General features: G+C 35.6%; 3 protein-coding genes across 4 annotated transcripts; 2 read left to right on the top strand and 1 right to left on the bottom strand.

The window, feature by feature from the left end:
- The first annotated feature begins 257 nt into the window (after window positions 1-257).
- LOC142555060 (flavanone 3-dioxygenase 2-like) lies at window positions 258-3,307 on the top strand. Its single transcript, XM_075665709.1, has 4 exons — window positions 258-719; window positions 908-1,158; window positions 2,470-2,791; window positions 2,902-3,307. Exons 1-4 carry the CDS (start codon window positions 369-371, stop codon window positions 3,139-3,141), a joined length of 1,164 nt encoding a protein of 387 aa, XP_075521824.1. The 5' UTR covers window positions 258-368; the 3' UTR covers window positions 3,142-3,307.
- A 7,602-nt stretch (window positions 3,308-10,909) lies between these two features.
- On the top strand, window positions 10,910-15,687 carry LOC142555061 (RNA-dependent RNA polymerase 6). Of its 2 annotated transcripts, XM_075665711.1 has the most exons (3): window positions 10,910-11,106; window positions 11,448-14,214; window positions 14,432-15,687. In XM_075665711.1, the coding sequence occupies exons 2-3, from the start codon at window positions 11,488-11,490 to the stop codon at window positions 15,311-15,313; spliced, it is 3,609 nt and encodes a 1,202-aa protein (XP_075521826.1). In that variant the 5' UTR covers window positions 10,910-11,106; window positions 11,448-11,487; the 3' UTR covers window positions 15,314-15,687. The 2 variants fall into 2 exon arrangements, with proteins under 2 accessions (XP_075521826.1, XP_075521825.1); XM_075665710.1 differs by having other exon boundaries at window positions 10,910-14,214.
- Window positions 15,688-15,748: 61 nt separating this feature from the next.
- LOC142555062 (large ribosomal RNA subunit accumulation protein YCED homolog 2, chloroplastic) lies at window positions 15,749-18,121 on the bottom strand. The gene is made up of 7 exons (XM_075665712.1): window positions 17,836-18,121; window positions 16,896-17,072; window positions 16,723-16,812; window positions 16,367-16,470; window positions 16,196-16,277; window positions 16,064-16,109; window positions 15,749-15,967 (listed from the first exon to the last, which is right to left on the bottom strand). The coding sequence occupies exons 1-7, from the start codon at window positions 18,019-18,021 to the stop codon at window positions 15,891-15,893; spliced, it is 762 nt and encodes a 253-aa protein (XP_075521827.1). The 5' UTR covers window positions 18,022-18,121; the 3' UTR covers window positions 15,749-15,890.
- Between the last annotated feature and the right edge of the window lie 930 nt (window positions 18,122-19,051).

The following is a 19,051-nucleotide window of genomic DNA, read 5'->3' on the forward strand; positions in this document are numbered from 1 at the left end:
AGGAAAAAAAATTCTTACAAAAAAATTGTAAACTTATTAAATTAACACTGAATTTTGACGACAGATTGGGTCACAGTTTGTGAAACTTTCCCTTTAACAAGAAAATCAATTTAGTGGAATTAATAATTTGGAATTTTGATTATTTTAAGGACCAAAATTAAAATAAACGAATTTAAAGGATAATTTTGATACTTCTTTTTAGGACAAAATGATATAAGATGTATTTGGCTGGCTATAAAGTAAGATATGCAAACATATATTTATTTGGGCATACGGGTGTGTACCGACGCCAGCCAGCCAGCCATTTGTCCTTAGTCAGGAGTCCCACGCCTGCTTCCATGCAAAACACGTCCATACCTTGAGAAATCATGTCAACAGCGGCATTCCTTAAAACTTTTATGCATTTCCGAATGGAGTTGAAATGCTCATCCTCGGAAACTGCGAAGATTAGCTCAATCACTTCCTCTCGTCATCGTGGCCATGAAAATGGTGGTGGTTTCGACTATAGAAAAGGGGTGAAGAGTCTTCTTGAATCAGCGCCTCACTTGCAGAAGCTGCCATCGGAATTCGTTCTGAAGTTGGATCAGAATCCGATGGACGCTGCTGCAGGTTCCGACATTCCGACGATCGATCTGAGCGGGCTAGATGGATCCGCGGAACAGAAGGCGGCAACCATCAAAGCGATTGGCGATGCCTGTGTTGAGTGGGGGTTCTTTAGGGTCAGCACTATGTCTGCATTTATATTCTTTGCTCTTTACGTATGCACTGAGCGCAGCCAAAAAAAATTGATTAAGCGGTGACTACAATTTTTGAAAAATCAATACAGAAAAAAAAAAATCATATTTTGCATGTTTGATCATTGGGTTTGGGACCATGCCTAGACTAAATATTTGACAATTTTATTTAGGTCAAAGATCATGGGATTGATGAGAAAGTGATTTTGGAGATGTTTGAAGTTATCGAAGAATTCTTTGGGCTGAATTTGGAGGAAAAAATGAAATATTATTCAGAGGATGTATTGAGTCCGGTTAGATATGGGACCAGCCTGAACACACCATTGGCGCATAAGCTTCACTGGAGGGATTATTTGAGGCATTATGGTCATCCATTTCCAGATAGTATTTTCAAGCTCTGGCCAGAAAACCCACCTCACTACAGGTTAATTTTTGGGTTTTTGTTCTTCAATCACTGATATTTATTGTCAAATCATTAATTTTCGACGTCGCATCAGTATTCTAGCACGGTATAATAGGAATTAAAAACCAAGTCCGCGTTGGTAACTTGAGTTTTATCAATATTACGGTAGAAATCCAATTTTTTTAAAAAAAAAAAATAAGGCGATCGAATTGTGAGGATTTCGGTATAATTAGTTCTAATTTCTCATGATGTTAACATGACATCGGACATGTCAGGCGGTCATATTTATTGTTCATTAATTTTCGACATCACATCAGTATTCTGGTCTAATAGGAACTAAGAACCAAGATCGCGTTGGTAACTCCAGTTTTTTCACTTTTACGGTGCAAATTAATCCAATTATTTTTTTCAAAAAATAAGACGAATTGTGAGGGTTTCTGTTTATACCGTAACACGCTGTCATCAGACATGAATAAATTTCAAGTCACTCATACGCATAAGACGTGACTTGAAAATATAATTTTTTACAATGAAAGTCACCCCACTTGTGTGATATTTTTGTTTCCTACATAAAGAAGAGGCAAATAAGAAATAATTTTTATAAAAATCTATTATACAGTAACATATACACGGACCACTCAAACTTTGGACGTTTTCTTTTAAAAAAACTTTGTCCTGGGTCACTGTGACCGAGGCTGACAGGCGTACGGTTCAGAAAATTTAGTCAAAAACTCGTGTGAGAATTATTTGTCGAATTAACTACTACAATAATTGTATTTAAAAGTTTTGACTTATTTAATAATAATTGTAATTTGATATGACCTATAAATCTGATTTAATTTCAATAGTTGGTTGAATCAATATAAGTTCATATTCTGGCTTGTTTAATTTAATCTAAATCACTTAATATGTTAAACACTTTTGTTCAATTATTTTTATTCTTTAATTTTTTAAAAATTTAAATATTCCAAATATATCTATGTTTTAAAATAAATATATGTGTTGTACATGTTTTAAATCTTTAATTGTACTATTTTGATTATTGGAATTAATTTTTTGTACAATAAACATTTTTTATCATAATAAACAATTAATTTTACTATTTTATTTAGTTTCCAAGAAACGGACTTTATATATTTATAAAAATAAATAAAAGCTAACTAAAATTCTATGTAACTCTACTAAGCCTTGAGATAATTAAATTATGTTGTATGGGATCAAATAAATTAAAAAAAAAAGTTCCAAGGAATAAAATTATGTTATCAAAATACTTATAAATTAAATTAAATCATAAGATTTGCATTAGTAATCTTCTTTCATATGTGATTTTAGAGATGTTGCAAAGGCATATTTAGTGGAAATATGGAAGTTGACAATGAAGCTAGGTGGTGCCATATCACAAAGTTTAGGACTAGAGGAAGACTACTTTGAGAGATCACTCGGGGAAGGAGTCCAAATCCTTGCTTGCAACTACTATCCGCCGTGCCCCGAGCCAGACAAGACCTTAGGGCTTGCAGCTCATTCTGATCATGGTGGGATAACAATCTTGATGGAAAATGGAGTGGAGGGATTGCAAATCAAACATGACGGTGCATGGGTTTCTGTCCATGATGTCCCATACACATTTGTCGTCAACGTCGGAGATTATTTGGAGGTTAGCATGTAACTACGAGCAGTGATGGGATCAGTACCAGCGATAGTCATCATATTTTTTTTTTGAATTTTTCTAAAGTTTTATATGTGGCTTGTATATCATGTCTACAGATACTGAGCAATGGAAGGTATAAGAGTATCGAGCATCGAGCGACGGTGAACCAGCTCAAAACCAGGATTTCGGTGGCCGTAGGCCACGGTCCCGAAATGTCTACGATTGTTAAGCCCGCAGCCCCGTTGGTTAACGAGACCGACGGCCAATTCCGGTCTGTCACATATAAAGATTATGTCAAACTCCAACAAAGTATCACTAGTCGAGGGAAGAATGCATTGGAGAAATTAAAGATCTGAAGCTTTTGAGGCGATTTGAGCACATAAGGTGTTGGCATTTAGTAGTGTGTAGCCAAGCAATTGGCCTTGTAATGTTGTATCTATTTTTATTCAAATAAATTGCCGTGTGTTGTAGACTGATTATGTAAAACTTGACTGTTTTATTTTATAAATAGTATTTTATATATTTATTTTATTATTATCGATGTCACGTCCCAGCCCCATGACCGGAGTGCATGACACCAACATTCACTACAAAAAAAATGCCCAACAACAACGGTCAAAAACCGTTGTCGTAGCCTTTTTAAAACTATTGTTAAATCCCCTGTTATTAAAGGGTTCGCTCAAAAACAACGGTTTTTCACCGTTGTTGTAACTACAATTAGCTACGGTTTTTTAAAAACCGTCGCAAATAAAATTAGCGACGGATTTGTGCAAAACCGTCGCTAATTAACCGTCGTAAACTTAGCGACGATTTTTGAAAAATCGTCGCTAATTTTATCACATAAAGTCCGTCACTAATTTTAGTGACGGTTTTTTCATGATTTCCGTTGCTAATATTTTTAAGTAAAATAAAAAAAATTACTTTTATTAAACCTAAAAAAACTTACAATATTACTATGCTAACAATATTCCTGATCTTAACTGACACTTAAAAATTTACCAAAAATTAAAGCGAAAAAATTTACCCTAAATCGAAACTAAAATCATATAAGAGATAAAAATTTCAAGTGTTGTGAAGTGCTAAAAATGTGTAAGAGAAAAAAATTTTAAGTGTTGTGAAGTGGGTGGAAGAAAATTGATCGGAAATATGGGTATTTATAGAAAATTTGTGACGGTACGTTATTGGTAATATAGCGACGGTTGTTGGTAAAACTGTCGCTAATTATGGCTGTATGTTCAAAATTTTAATTTTGCGACGGTTTAGCTTATGACCGTCGCTATATTTAACGACGATTTAATTAAAACCGTCGCTAAGTTAAAACATGTGACGGTTTTTCTTTAACCGTAGCTAAATTTAGTGACGTTTTTAGCACAACCGTCGCTAAATGTAGCGACGGTTATAAACCAAACCATCGCAATTTTGAAATAGCGACGGTTTTGCTAAAATCGTCGCTAAATATGGCAACATCTTACATAAACCGTTGTTATTTGTCCAAAAAACACGCTAATCGATAACGGTTTTCCAAAACCGTTGTCGATTGTCCAAAAAAACACGCTAATTGATAACGTTTCATAGAACCGTTGTCATAAACGCTCAAAGACAACGGTTTTATAGAACCGTTGTCATAGACCCTAAAAATCGTTGTCTTTTACCATCATGCTTAAAAAAAAAGGCTCTACGACAACGGTTTTAACTAAAACTGTTGTTAAAAAGTTTTATTATAAAACTTTTTAACAACAGTTGTAGTTAAAATCGTTGTCGTATGTGTGTTGTTGATTAATAAATTTCTTGTAGTGATTATATAACAATTTTCTTTGTAAACAATAAGATTCGTAGCAAATCAAATAACCAAACTAGTCTATTTCATAAAAGATTGTTGTCTTTACAATGAATAATCAAAAGACTGAGGAAGTTGACTTCACAAAAACATACTGAAATGCGGAAGCGAATTACAACTTAATTAAAATTGGAACCCGATCGCTTCCTCGCCATCCCTAGAATTGATGTTTTTCCTCGTCCACATTTTCTTCATGCTTATATGGGGAGGGAAGTAAGGGATGGGTGTTTTGATAAACATTCATCAAGTGGGGAGCGATCGAATATCACAATAACATATATATATATATATATATATATATATATATATAAATATATATCTGTGCGCGTGTGTGTGTGTAACATAATTTCAGAAGTGTCGTATTTCATAACATCTTGTATATGTGGTCATAAAGTAATTCGATTTTAGAGTAAATGAGTTCAACATGCATAAAAATCCTTAAAACTTAAGCGGTCCTCGGGTTGGTCCTCCGCCCAGTCCGAGCCATCTCACTGGTCTCCGCCTCTCGTTTTCTCAAACTCGTCCTCACCTGCGTCGTTCAAGTCTAGTGAGTCTAAAGACTCAACATATATAAGCTGAGAATAGCAAGTAGTACATAATAAAGCCACATGCATTTTAAAGTAGCATGTACATATTTAAACTTTGAATATACTTACATAAATATAGACGTGCCATCAATTCATAAACATTTTCATAAAATCTTATATACTTAAACATGCATAATCATCATCATTTTGCGTAGAGATATGTTTCCAAGCAAGTTGAAACGTCTGCTTAATCGTTTTCTTAAAAAGTACTAGAAATTTTTTTCCCTTTTTAAAACCTCACATAGCATTCGGTCGAATCATAAAATATTTTGGAACCATTTTAAAAGTAAAACAACCAACTATTTTATCAACCCAAAAATATTATTTGAAAAGTATAGCACATACTATAACCTCTCAAAAATCACTCATAAATAAATTGTCGTAAAAATATTTAACTTAAAATCAAAACTTAAATACGGAAAATAGAAGCGCTGGTCCTCGGGTTATGTGCACCGACAGTCCAGCAAGTCACCCATCAAGACCTCCAATATCATAGTTATTTATATCACCTGCATCATACACACCTAGTGAGTCTAAAGACTCAACACATCATATCCTTGATATCAAGTAATACGTAATACAGTTAACATATAACAGTGAAAAATACTTATACTTAAAATATCATTTTCATAATAATGCATAAACTGTAAACTTAAACATTTTCGTAAACATTTTCATATGCATAAACTTTAAAAATATTTTCATGATCCATTTTCATAAACATTTTCATAAACATATTCATATCAACATATTCATATTTATATTTATATTCGTATTCATATTCATATTCGTATCAACATATTCATATTCATGTTTGTGTTTGTTGAATTCAGATCGTGATTGTGACTCGTATTCTTAATCGTATTGGACGATGGATCTATCTAGAGAAAACCACAGTACTGGGTGGCGGGGGACACCAGCGACACTCTCACCGGTCAACTGGACCCTGGTCAACGTATTAACATATTCGTAATCTGTATCCAAGGAAACACGATCGTCGGGCTCCCATTGGGACCATAACCCTCACGATGTCTCCAACATGTAGTAGTGACAATCCCTTCACATCCTTCAACATGTTATATTTCCATCACTTAATAAAAACATGCATATAATATCATTTTATTTTGAAACCAAGCATGCAACATATCTTTTAAATGTCCAATTTAAAACTTAATAATTTATGAACATTTAAAAATCATGATTTAACATATAAAACCCATAAACATTCAAAATCATTGAACATAATCATATTAGCATAAAAACTAGCATTTAGGACACTGCCATGACGTTTATTAATTTTTAGGTGTAAAAATATCGTTTTACCCCTGGACGTAAAATTTCACGTTTTTGACATTTTCTTGATTTCCTTGACTCTAACATATCCCAAATAATTATTTAAGCCTAAGTTAAAATTCTCATAATTTTATTTAGCTTAAAAACTAGGTTTTTTAATTAATTCGTAACTAGTCGTTTTAACAATGTTTTAATCCCGAAAAATCCCAAACTTTAATATAAAATTCCTAAATTCTAAACTTAGTCTTTTTGTATTATTTCAGCCCTTATGAACCACGACTCGACCCCCGTGAGCCGTTTTTCAATTATTTAAGTTTAGAAAACCCTCACTTGACCCTATTTGGTTAGCACCGAGTCATCTTTCGATTTTCTCAAGCCGCCCTCGAACCATGATGAACCAAACCCTGACCAACACATTAGAGCACCATATTGGACCCTTGGATCCCATAGAAACCTCCCCCAACTCAAAAACCAAAGCCCCCAACCCTTAACATAAGCTGGCCGAGACTCCTAGGATGGATGGACTCCTTGTTCTAGTTTGCAGGACCCTACCAGCGAGCCCAACCCCTGAACCCACCTATCGTGCACTTACTTAGGACCCTAAGGACTCACTCAAACCCAGCCTTCGAACTCCAGGCCAAGCTCCATGCCACCGAGCAAGCGCTGAAACCTGCGCGCCCCTCAACAGCTCTCGGGTAGAAGTCCTTGCTGTCAAGGACTCCTCCCAAGCCCCTTAGCTCGAGTCCTAGCATGGCTAGGACTCTTTCCTTGACTCTCACAAGGCCCTGGCTAGCCCTTGGACCCAGCACAAGCCTAGCCGGACCATGAAAAAACAAAAATGAACCTAGACTCCATATGACAGCAACCTAGCTTCCAGCTTTGAGTGTTCTGTTCGTGCAGTGGCTTGTGGCTGATTCTAGGACTCTAAACTCATGTAAAACAATGTCTAAACATGTCCTGATCATGGCAGCCCCTTTTACACATATAAAACATGATTTTGGAAATTAAAAACACATCAATTTAGAACACAAGCATGTGGTTACGAAAAATTAACTTGTGTGCTATGTTTTTTCTTAAAAATCATGCATAAACAAATACTATGGTGTGATGATATTTTTGAAGGAAAGAATAGGCGTGCCTTTGCGTTTTTAACGCACGATTAATCGTTGACGATGACGAAGAACGGGGTAAGACCTTGGCTTGAATTTCCTTGAGCTTTCTCGATTTTTCCTCTTCATATTGATGATGGTGTGTGCCGTGTGATAAGGTGAGTTTTTCAGAAAAGAGGCGTGTAAAAAGTGATGGTGTGGGGAGGGTTTTACGTATAATATATACTAATTAATCACTAACAAGGCTTTAGGCCTATTAAGCCAACAATTTAGGCTCATTAGTCTTAATTAGGATTTAATTAAAACATTAAAATAGTTTTAGTAAAATAAGTTTGTGAATTTAATAGACGGGTTGCCAAAAAGTTCTTATTTTTGTTGAAAAACCAACACCGATAAAATTTACGTCCCGGCGTATAAAATCACCTCAAAACCCCTTATTTTCATAAATAAGAAAAACCCACATTCATATTTTAAATAATTAAAAACAATTATTTAATAAAAACATTTTACGTTTTTTCAGCCCTCGGTCTCCGTTCTTCGATCGCAACTAGAATAACCTTTAAAAATACATTTTAATGCAACTATGTAGAAAAATATATTTTAAACATGTAAATATGCACCATATAATTAATTAATGCAATTAAATCATTTAATTGAAATATACAAGGAATTTAATAATTGCATGCATGTGGTTCGCGTGGACTCTAAATTTTCGGGGCGTTACACAAGTGACCCATACATATTGCACCTGATCAGACTAAACCACAGTACTGGGCTGGTAGGGACGTCCACTGCCACATACATAAGATCCCCGGTCATGCTTTGTCGGGTGAATTGGTCCCTGGTCATGCATTACCGCTTCTCAATCCTGATCATAACCCGGTCATGCTTTACCGGAGTGGAGAGGTCTCCGGATACGTTCTCCGGCTTTCAAACTCGTTCATAATTGGTCCCAAAACAATTCGCTTACGTCAAAAACATAAAACATTTTCTTTGAACGTCGAACATACTAATACATTATGTATACCTGCTCAAGACAAAAATTTAAATTTTTTTTCAGAAAGCTTGGCGCTCGGGTGGTAACTTCTTACCACTCGAGCGTGCCTGTCCAGAAGGCCTGGCGCTTGAGCGGTAAAATCTCGCGCTCGAGCGCCGTTCTGCGCGAAAAATTTTGAAAACCAACACAGTTGAGCAGTCACACGAGAATGATCATAACTCACTCGTTTCTTGTCCGAAAATTACGAATTTACTGTCAAATCGAAGCTAACAAAAGTACTACGTTTTGTATTTTTAAACTTTTTCCAGAAAACTGACCGAAAATTCACAAGACTCGAAAGTACAACAGATTCGGTTTTTAAGATCTAAAAATCGTTCCAAAAATAGTTTCAACATCATAGCTCAAACTTTTACATAACATACATGGATTTGTGCACACAATAAGCATCAAAATACTTACTACGACAAGATCGATGCAGAAAGTAAAAGAATATACATGCCTTTGCGTCTAAACGCTCGAAGATAACAAATACGGACGCGTTGGATTGCGGGAGATAACGGAGGAACACTTGCTACATAATTCTTGCTCGAAAAAGGGACGTGAAACTCCAAAAATTTGCAAGGGAAAGGGGTTGAGAGGGTGGCTGCCGAAGGAGTTTCAGTAACCCTAGTTTTTTTTATCAAAAGAGAGAGAGCACAAAAATGTGTGTGTGAGTGTGTGCTGAGTGTGTGTGTGGCATGCAAGAGTGTGTGTAGAGATTAGGGAGATAACTAGGGGATAATTAGTTAATTAAAAATATTAATAACCAATTAACACCCCTAATTTAAATAACTACACAAGTGTTAAACTTCTAAGATTTAAAAATCACAACTAAACAAATTAGTATTTTAGAAAAACTTAAAATCTTAAACTCACCTAATGAATTAAATTAGGTTTTTTTTAAAAGGCTTAAATTTCATAAATCATTTAAAAATATCAATTTTTTTGACTTGAAATAAAATACCACATTTTCAGACATCGCCTAAATCGTCTCCGGTCGATTTTCCCGATCATGTATCGAATATTCGTCTGAAACATAAAACTCAAAAAAACGCTTCAACGTGCACCAAAGAAACATGTAATAATTTAAAATAATGCAAATCGTAAATCATGTATCGTTAAAAGCATTTTAAAATTAAATAAGTAATTTAACAATTTAATAAATGCATGAGTTTACGTGTACTGATTTTTGGGCTCTATACCCGGAGCCACAAATAACTCTTCAACCAACAGTTTACACCAGTGTTGTCTTTGAATGTCTCCAACACTTCACGATAACATAATAATACGCCTCGACTTGAGCTCTTTATTAATTCTCCGATTTAATTCATTTCTCTTCCTACAGCGTTTCCCTGCTATCCTTCAACTCCAGAAAATCACACGCACGTAGCAGCAATGATATCTTATTGATAGACTTCTTTACCCTATATTTTCTTCCTTGTGTAGACTCCTACACAAATATGGAAACAATAATTTAATTAAGAAATAAACGCATTTGAAAAATAGTATAATATCCAAAGATCTTATCATAAATATCAAAATTCTAACAAATCTCATTAGTCCAAAAAAAAAAAAACAAAAATATTCCAATATTATCAATAAGAAAAAATAATTTTAAAAAATAAAATATTCTTTTCAAAATAAAGAAAACAAAAATGACCCAGTAACCCATTATCATTGTTATCTTTATTGCATAATTTTGTAAAAAGCCATGCTTCCCGTACGAATCCTTTATTTTACAACATTCCGAGCGGAAACAAACAAAACAAAAAGGCTCTTCCATTACTTACTTATAATATATTTCCCTGAAATTCGAATTAAATTACAAGTTTAATTCATAGTTCACACCTGAGAATCTTTAATCATTCAACAAAGAATGACTAATCTTGAGTGCTTTGTATCATACAATGAGTGTGACCAAGTATATTTTAATAACCAACAACTGGTCTGTGTTTTGTCAAAATTGTTTATTTATAGTATTTTAAATCGATTGATATATATAAAAAAATTAAATTATATTGCCTCTATTCTATAATAGCGCGTTAAAAAAAATTTAAAATAAATCACGTTCTCACTTAAATTATTAGAGTAATTATTTTATATGACACAAAATATTTAATTCTATAATTATTATTTTTTGTTTTAAAAATCTTATCAAATCAATCAATATTTTACATATAAAAATTTAAATAATTTTTATTTTAAATCGAAATATTTTTTTAAATCCAAAATAAATTCGTATTAATTATTTAGCAATGGATGCTTCCTCCTTTCCAACTTGGAAGACTTCCACTTGAAGTCATCCGTTTCACGGTCTACGCCTGCGGAAGATCGAAAATCTGTGCTTCAAAAAAAAAGAAAAAAAAAATTGAAACTTGCATCTACCCGGAAATCTTCCTCCAGAGCAGGGAAGCGATCTGTTATAATACATACGGCTGAAGACTCTTTCTTCTTTCTGGGTTCTGACTAATTTTTGCAATTTTTCCTTTTTGCCTGATGTTTGAATCTTGTGCTCTGCATTGCTTGATTTATCGATTGTTAAGTTTTTACGATGAAAAAATTTATAGGAGATGGCTGATCAGTAAAGGGGTTGAATTTTATCAGTTATTCAAGTAGAGCAGATATGTTGTTAGTTTGTAACAGGGGAGTTGAATTTTGGTGTGTGTGCGTGTTGTTGTTTCATGTTTCTTCTGTGTATTGAGAATAATGCTGCTGATCTTCTACATATGTCGTGAACTCGTTTTCTTTTGTTTCAATCCTGGGAGTGGTGGTTTATTTTCTCTCTTTTTTTTACCTGCAGATTTTTAGTAACAAAGTATCTGACCGCCTCAATAAAAGCCATGGAATCTGGGAATTTGGATAAAGAGATGATTGTTACTCAAATTAGTGTTGGTGGGCTGGAAAACTATGTCACTGCTAAAATGCTTCTGGATTACTTCGAAGATAACATTGGATTAGTGTGGAGGTGCCGGTTGAAGACTTCCTCCACTCCACCAGAGTCATATCCCAATTATGAGATTGATGCCAAGAATGTACAGAATAAGAATGGCTATGTAAAGGTTGAACCCCATGCATTTGTGCACTTTGCTGTTTCACATTCAGCAAAAGCCGCCCTTGATGCTGCAGCTAATGGGAAGCTTGTACTGGGAAGTAAACTTTTGAAGGTTAGTTTGGGGGCGGAAAATCCTCATAGGTTGAATGAGAGGAGAAGAACTACTACTCCATTAAAGTTATCGGATGTGAATCTTGAGATTGGATTGTTGAGGAGCAGAGATGAGTTCATTGTGGGTTGGAGGGGGCCTAGTACTGGGGTTGATTTTTTGGTGGATCCTTTCAGTGGGACGTGCAAAGTATTATTCACTAGGGATACTGCTTTCACCGTCAAAGGTGAAGCCAGACATTCTGTGGTGAAGTGTAATTTCAAAATTGAATTCTTGCCCAGAGAAGTCAAAGAGATAAGGCAGTTCAGAGATTTCTCTTCTTTGATAATTTTGTTGCAGCTAGCTTCAGCACCCGTAATTTTCTATAGAACTGCAGATGATGATATTGAAGAATCAGTCCCTTTTGATCTATTGGATGATGACGATCCATGGATCCGAACCACAGACTTCACACCTAGTGGGGCAATCGGTAGGTGCAACACTTATCGGATTTCAGTTCGCCCCAGAAACGGCCCAAGCCTATCGAAGGCCTTGGATTATCTGCAAAAACGCAGGATACCAGTTCTAGAGGAGAGTCCGAGGAAGCAACTTCGAATTCAGGATGAACCTGATTTTGGGGTTCCCATGGCAGATCCATTTTTCTCTTTACATTTCAAGGAAGGTCTATCCTTCAAGGTTCTTTTTTTGGTGAATGCTGTTATGCACAAATTCATCATCAACCAACACCAAATGACCCAAAATTTTTTTGATCTTTTGAGAAGGCAACCAGAGGACTTCAATATAATTTCTCTGAAGCACATGTGTTCGTATAAGCGCCCCCTTGATGATGCTTCCAAGGGCCTGGAATTGGTTCATATATGGCTGTTGAAGAACCCCAAGCTCCTTGAAAGGCCACATGAAATGGACGATATTGTTGAAGTTCGAAGACTGATCATAACTCCAAGCACAGCTTACTGTCTTCCCCCAGAAGTAGAACTGTCGAACAGAGTATTGAGGAAGTACAGAAATATAGCAGACCGATTCTTACGAGTCTCTTTTATGGATGAAGCAATGCAGACCCTTAATAAAAATGTTCTCAGTTACTATGCCGCTTCTATAGTTAGGGACATTACCTCAAATTCCAGCCAACAAAGAACCACAATGTTCAAAAGGGTGAAGGATATTTTAGTCCAAGGGTTCTATTTGTGTGGTCGGAAATACTGTTTTCTGGCATTTTCGGCGAATCAGTTGCGAGACCGGTCAGCCTGGTTTTTTGCAGAAGACGAAGATACCGGGGTTCGGGTTACCGACATTAAGAAATGGATGGGAAGGTTTACTAACCGGAATGTTGCAAAATGTGCCGCCAGAATGGGGCAATGCTTCTCTTCAACTTATGCTACAGTGGAAGTTCCATCAAGCAAAGTTGAGTCATCTATTGTTGATATTAAAAGAAATGGTTATGTTTTCTCTGATGGTATTGGAATGATATCAGATGATCTTGCAATGGATGTCGCGGAGAAACTTCAGTTGACTGTGAACCCTCCGTGCGCATATCAAATCAGGTATGCAGGTTACAAAGGTGTTGTTGCATGTTGGCCTGCAAAACCTGATGGGAAATCCTTATATCTCAGACCTAGCATGAAGAAATTTGAGTCGAATCACACCATGCTTGAAATCTGTTCTTGGACTAGGTTCCAGCCTGGTTTTCTGAACCGACAGATAGTCACACTACTTTCTGCTCTGAATGTTGAAGATAATGTATTCTGGAACATGCAAGAAACTATGGTTTCAAGACTTGATCAGATGCTTGAAGACATAGACATGGCTTTTGACGTAGTTACTTCTTCGTGTACTGATCAAGGAAACACATCTGCAATTATGTTAGCTGCTGGTTTCAAGCCTAAAACTGAACCTCATTTGCAAGGGATGCTAACTAGCATCAGAGCTGCCCAGTTGGGGGACCTCAGGGAAAAAGCAAGAATTTTTGTTTCTTCCGGAAGGTGGTTGATGGGCTGTCTTGATGAACTTGGTTTAGTTGAACAGGGACAATGCTTCATCCAAGTCTCCAACCCATCATTAGAAGATTGTTTCGTGAAGCACGGAGTCCAGTTTTCTAATTCTAAAAAGAAGTTACAAGTGATCACGGGCATCGTTGCAATTGCAAAGAACCCTTGTCTCCATCCCGGAGATGTAAGGATTCTGGAGGCAATTGATGTTCCAGAATTGCGTCATTTGTATGATTGTCTTGTCTTCCCTCAACTGGGAGATAGACCTCATACCGATGAAGCATCGGGGAGTGATCTTGATGGGGATTTGTATTTTGTTGGTTGGGACAAGAATCTCATTCCTCCAAGTAAGAGAAGCTCACCTGCAATGGAGTATGCACCCGGAGAAGTGAAAGAATTGCCACGTGACGTGAAACATTCGGTATACATGCCTTCTTTTCTTTTATTTTTGACGTGACTAGTTTTGAATTTTTTTTTCTTACACAGTACCATCTGCGTATATCTATAAATTTTGTCAATCATTTTTTTCTTAGACAGTACCATCTGCGTATCTGAATATGCTGTGGGGGATATAATTATTAATGTCAGCTATTCCATACTCATGTTGATGATTTTAGCTTCATTTGCCTTTTATCCAGGACATAATCGATTTCTTCACGAAGAACATGGTGAACGAAAGTCTAGGTGCGATCTGCAATGCTCATGTCGTTCATGCAGATATTTGCGAACTTGGTGCCTTGGATGAGAAGTGCATCAAATTGGCTGAGCTTGCCGCTACTGCTGTGGATTTCCCGAAAACGGGAAAAATAGTGACTATGCCAGCTGAACTTAAGCCAAAAATGTATCCTGATTTTATGGGGAAAGAGCCATTCCATTCTTATGATTCCAAAAAGATTTTAGGTAAACTGTACCGCAGGATTAAAGATTTTTACGATAAAGATAGCATAGGCCCTTCTGAACCGTCATCTGCATCGGAAAACAACATTCCCTATGACCAGGACCTTGAGATCCAAGGTTTTGAAAGTTTTATCGCTGACGCATGGAACTGTAAGTGTTTGTACGACAGTCAGTTGGCTGGTCTTTTAGGTCAGTACAAAGTAAACCGAGAAGAAGAGGTTGTTACCGGTCACATATGGTCCATGCCAAAGTACAGTGGTAAGAAACAAGGGGAATTGAAGGAAAGACTTAAGCATGCGTACAGCACTTTGAGGAAGGAATTCAGGAAAGTTTTCGAGACGACGGTTGACCCGAATTTTGATCATCTTTCTGATGATGAAAAAAATGCTATGTATGAAAAGAAGGCATCTGCTTGGTATCAGGTTACATATCACAAAAGATGGGTTAAAAAGAGTAAGGAGTTACAAGTGGTGGATGATACTGGAAAGACCGTGATGTTGAGTTTTGCTTGGATTGCTGCTGATTATCTTGCCCGCATTAAAATCAAGCGCAGGAGGACAGAAAATGACATCTCCTCTAAGCCCATCGATTATTTGGGGAGGTACCTCGTTGATAAAATATGATTTAGGTTCAATCTGGACTATGGAGTGTGAATGAATCTACTTTCTTCCTCCATACACACCTTTTTGGCTGCAAGGCCGCTCTGCCAATCTTAATAATGGTTCCAAGGTCCCAATCCAACATGATGATATGCTCTATGCCACTTCGTGGTTGGAAATTGCCATGTTTGCTAGTCGGTTTTGGTAGTTTCTCATGGTGTCATAAAGAAACAGATTGTCTAGTGAGTAATAATTGTGCTTGAAAAAAATTGTACTATATTGATGACTGAACTCTAATCATGTATGTACCTACTCTGCTACACTGGTTTGATTAGTCATGTATGTTGCCATGAAAATCAATGGTTTTAGTTGTTGAAGTGATCATGGTTTTATCTCAATTAGTTGAGCGATTTTATGAATCTTAATTAATGTTATAACATAGTTTCTGATCACCTGATGTGACACATGGCTCTTCAGAATTGGGGCTTACTTGCAGTATCACAACTTTACAAAAAGAGACATGAGGTGATCTTAGCTAACACAATGTGTGGTCTGATACAAATCAAAGTCATCCTGTGCACATTAACATAACTTTTTTTTTTCAGGAGATAGTATTCTTTAGCTCTAATAGTTTATACCATCTTTTGTCAATGGAGGCCGCGTTCTGTGCGCCTAAATCTGCATCCGTTCAAATTTCATTAGTTTATATGCTATACATACTAGGAGCATGTTTCGAGATCATGAACTAGCTGCTGCATAGTTAATGATACTCACGGTGCAATTTAGGTTCCGAATTCTCACAAACTTCTGAGCAAGTCTCCTGCATAACATACACACATGATCATGTCCTCAGTCCTCATTTGTTTGACGCAATATAGTACTTGGTTTCATGTGATGAAAAATTACTCTGATAGATGTCGCGAGGCAGATGGTATCCTGTATGAGGGAATCAAGGTCAGCTTCACATCCAGGTTTCACGTAAATGACCTGCAAATGAAATGAAATGACAATAAGATAGAGTGTGCTAGTTTACTGAAATTATCAAGAGTTAACTAGATGGAGTTTAGGGGACTTAATGAAGTATCATCGCCACCAATATCGGGGAGCAGTTGATGATCATCATCGGACTGCTTGCTGCTGCTTCTTGATGGAAGAATCCATACTTTAAATGCTGTATCAATCTGTTTAAAAATACCTTAATTATATATATATCCATCCATGTATTGATCAAAATTAGTTAGTGCTAGATCTATATAAGCCGCAATTACTTCGCCATCAATCATCATATGCTACTGCCCATATAGCATCTCCATCGAGATATGACATGTTGTATGTTTAAAAGATTTGACGTTTTCCTTTCTTAGAAGTCATAACTTTTGCTCGAGTGCGAGAAACTCGATCAGATAGTCAGTCTATCAAAAGTGGATACCTGCCTGTCTAAGGTAAGGGGTGCAGCAATTGCAGCATTTTCTAGTGAAGCATGTCTTCATTCTTCCTTCCACTGACATCCCAAGTCCAGCATGCTGCCGACACATATATATACATATATACGTATATACATGCATGAGTACATACACACTTGCACATTATCATGCATGCTACTTACCTTTTCTATGCAGAGAGTGATGGAAACATCAGCATCTTTATCAACATCATCGGGTACATCTTGTTGATGAAGAAGCTGTCTTAAAGAAAATATATAATCGCAATTCCATTTTCCATGCCATCCCCCATCAGACAGGGATATAGTGACTAACCTCGATTTCAACTTCTTTTTGGGCAACTGCAAAATGAGAGAATTTAATTAACTCGGAAGCCAGAAATGTCTCATTTACTATACAAAAAATAATAATAATAGTGGTTGGGCAACTATAATACAAAATAATAATATATTATATTTTATTAAAGTTGAGGACATGATACTAACCATCTAAGAAAGATACCAAATTTTTCTTTCAACTTTACCCTTATATGATAATAATATTATACTTTTATTTTCATTTTTTTATTTCAACAATTCAAATATCAATTTAGTTCCTTCATAATTTATCAAATTTCAGTTTAGTCCATCGATAATGATAAAAAAGACTGTACACACACGCATCGCGTGTGCAGAGTAACTAGTTAGAATTAAAAAAACCGTGGGTATTGTTATCCATATCATTCGATTTATTATTTTATTATTATATATCATTTATCATATCATTTCACGGAGCAAACGGTATCAAAAATAGGGTAAATACATATGGTCATGATTGAAAATATTGTAATAAAACATATAATAAAAAAAAAAGTTTGAGCAACGGTTTGTAACTGATTCATGTGTATTTTATATATCACCATAAATTTTATGTATGCAATCGATTTAATAAACTAAATTAAACCCCAAAAGAAATTATTAAAAAAATCAGATTATTTTAGCAAAATTCATTTATAAAAATAAATCATTAAAAAATTTAACCAAATATAGTCTAGATAATTAAAACAGCAAAGAGTGAGTCCATTTCAGCAAACAGATTGATAAAATCTCGAAAGAATTTAATTACCTGCTGCATCGAAATTAGTTGGGAATGTTGCTGGGTATATTTGTTTGAAGCTTTGGGCATATACGGGCATACTTGCTGCGGATTACGCTTGATCAAGAAGTGATAATTATACGGTGGAATTGAGATTGATCTGTTAATTCTTTCAGCCACTGTTATATGATTATTAGGTGATAATCTCGCAGCCATTACTTATCTCTTTCTTTGTAAAAAATATGGTACATGTATGATCTTTTAATCATGTGGAGATAATGTTACCCCGCGTGGCACTCTACTCGACAAGCAAATTTCTACACACATGCATGCATAAATAGTAGGTTTATTGTGATCTTACGGATCTATATTCGTGATATGGGTCGACTTAATTATTAGTTTTAATCAAAAATAATATTTTTATCATAAAAAATTAGTTTGATCTGATTGAAAATATATCTCATAAATGTGACATGTGAAACTGTGACATGAGAGAATGTCTCATAAGAATTTTGTAACAATAATAATAACAATAATAATAACAACTCATTATTAAAGTAAAGAGTTGGATTTTTTTTTTTTTCAAGAAACAAAATTTGTTATTTCATCAGTCAAAAGTTTTGATAAGTGATTTTTTTATTTTTGAAAAAAAAAAAACAAATTTGGTTAAGATCATTTCCATCATGTTTTAGGAGTCATTTGCAAATATAAATCTATTTAAAATTCAATTAGGTTGCATTTGATTGGGATGATTAAATAATGAAATGATTAAGAGAGAAATGATAAAAAGAATGATGGAAGTAAATAAGGATAAAATAATATTATGTTTGGTATGATTTTTAAGAATAAGATAAATAATAATTTTTTGATGAATTGACAAAATTGTCTTTCAAGTTTTGTGGCGGTAGTCGGCGACGGCGGCGGTCCGGCAATCGGCCGACGGTCGGCGGGGGTGGGCGGCGGCGGCCGCTGCGATCGACGGCGGTGGTCGGCGTCGTGGTCGGCGGTCGGTCGGGCAGCGGGCGGCGGTCGGTGTAGGGAAGTGATGGTGAGTTTGGATTTAGGAGAAGGGTAAAATTGAAAAAATAGGATGGATTAAGAGTGGGATAAATAATCTTAGGGGGTGAGGAGTGATTATTTTATCTCACATAATATAACATAATCATTCATAGGAGGGATATACTTGGTTAAATAATCACTCCTACCAAACATGTGATTAGGTGGGTTCACAGGTACCAAACGCGGC

Source organism: Primulina tabacum, chromosome 9, assembly GCF_025594145.1.
Source record: "Primulina tabacum isolate GXHZ01 chromosome 9, ASM2559414v2, whole genome shotgun sequence".
Lineage (NCBI taxonomy): Eukaryota > Viridiplantae > Streptophyta > Magnoliopsida > Lamiales > Gesneriaceae > Primulina > Primulina tabacum.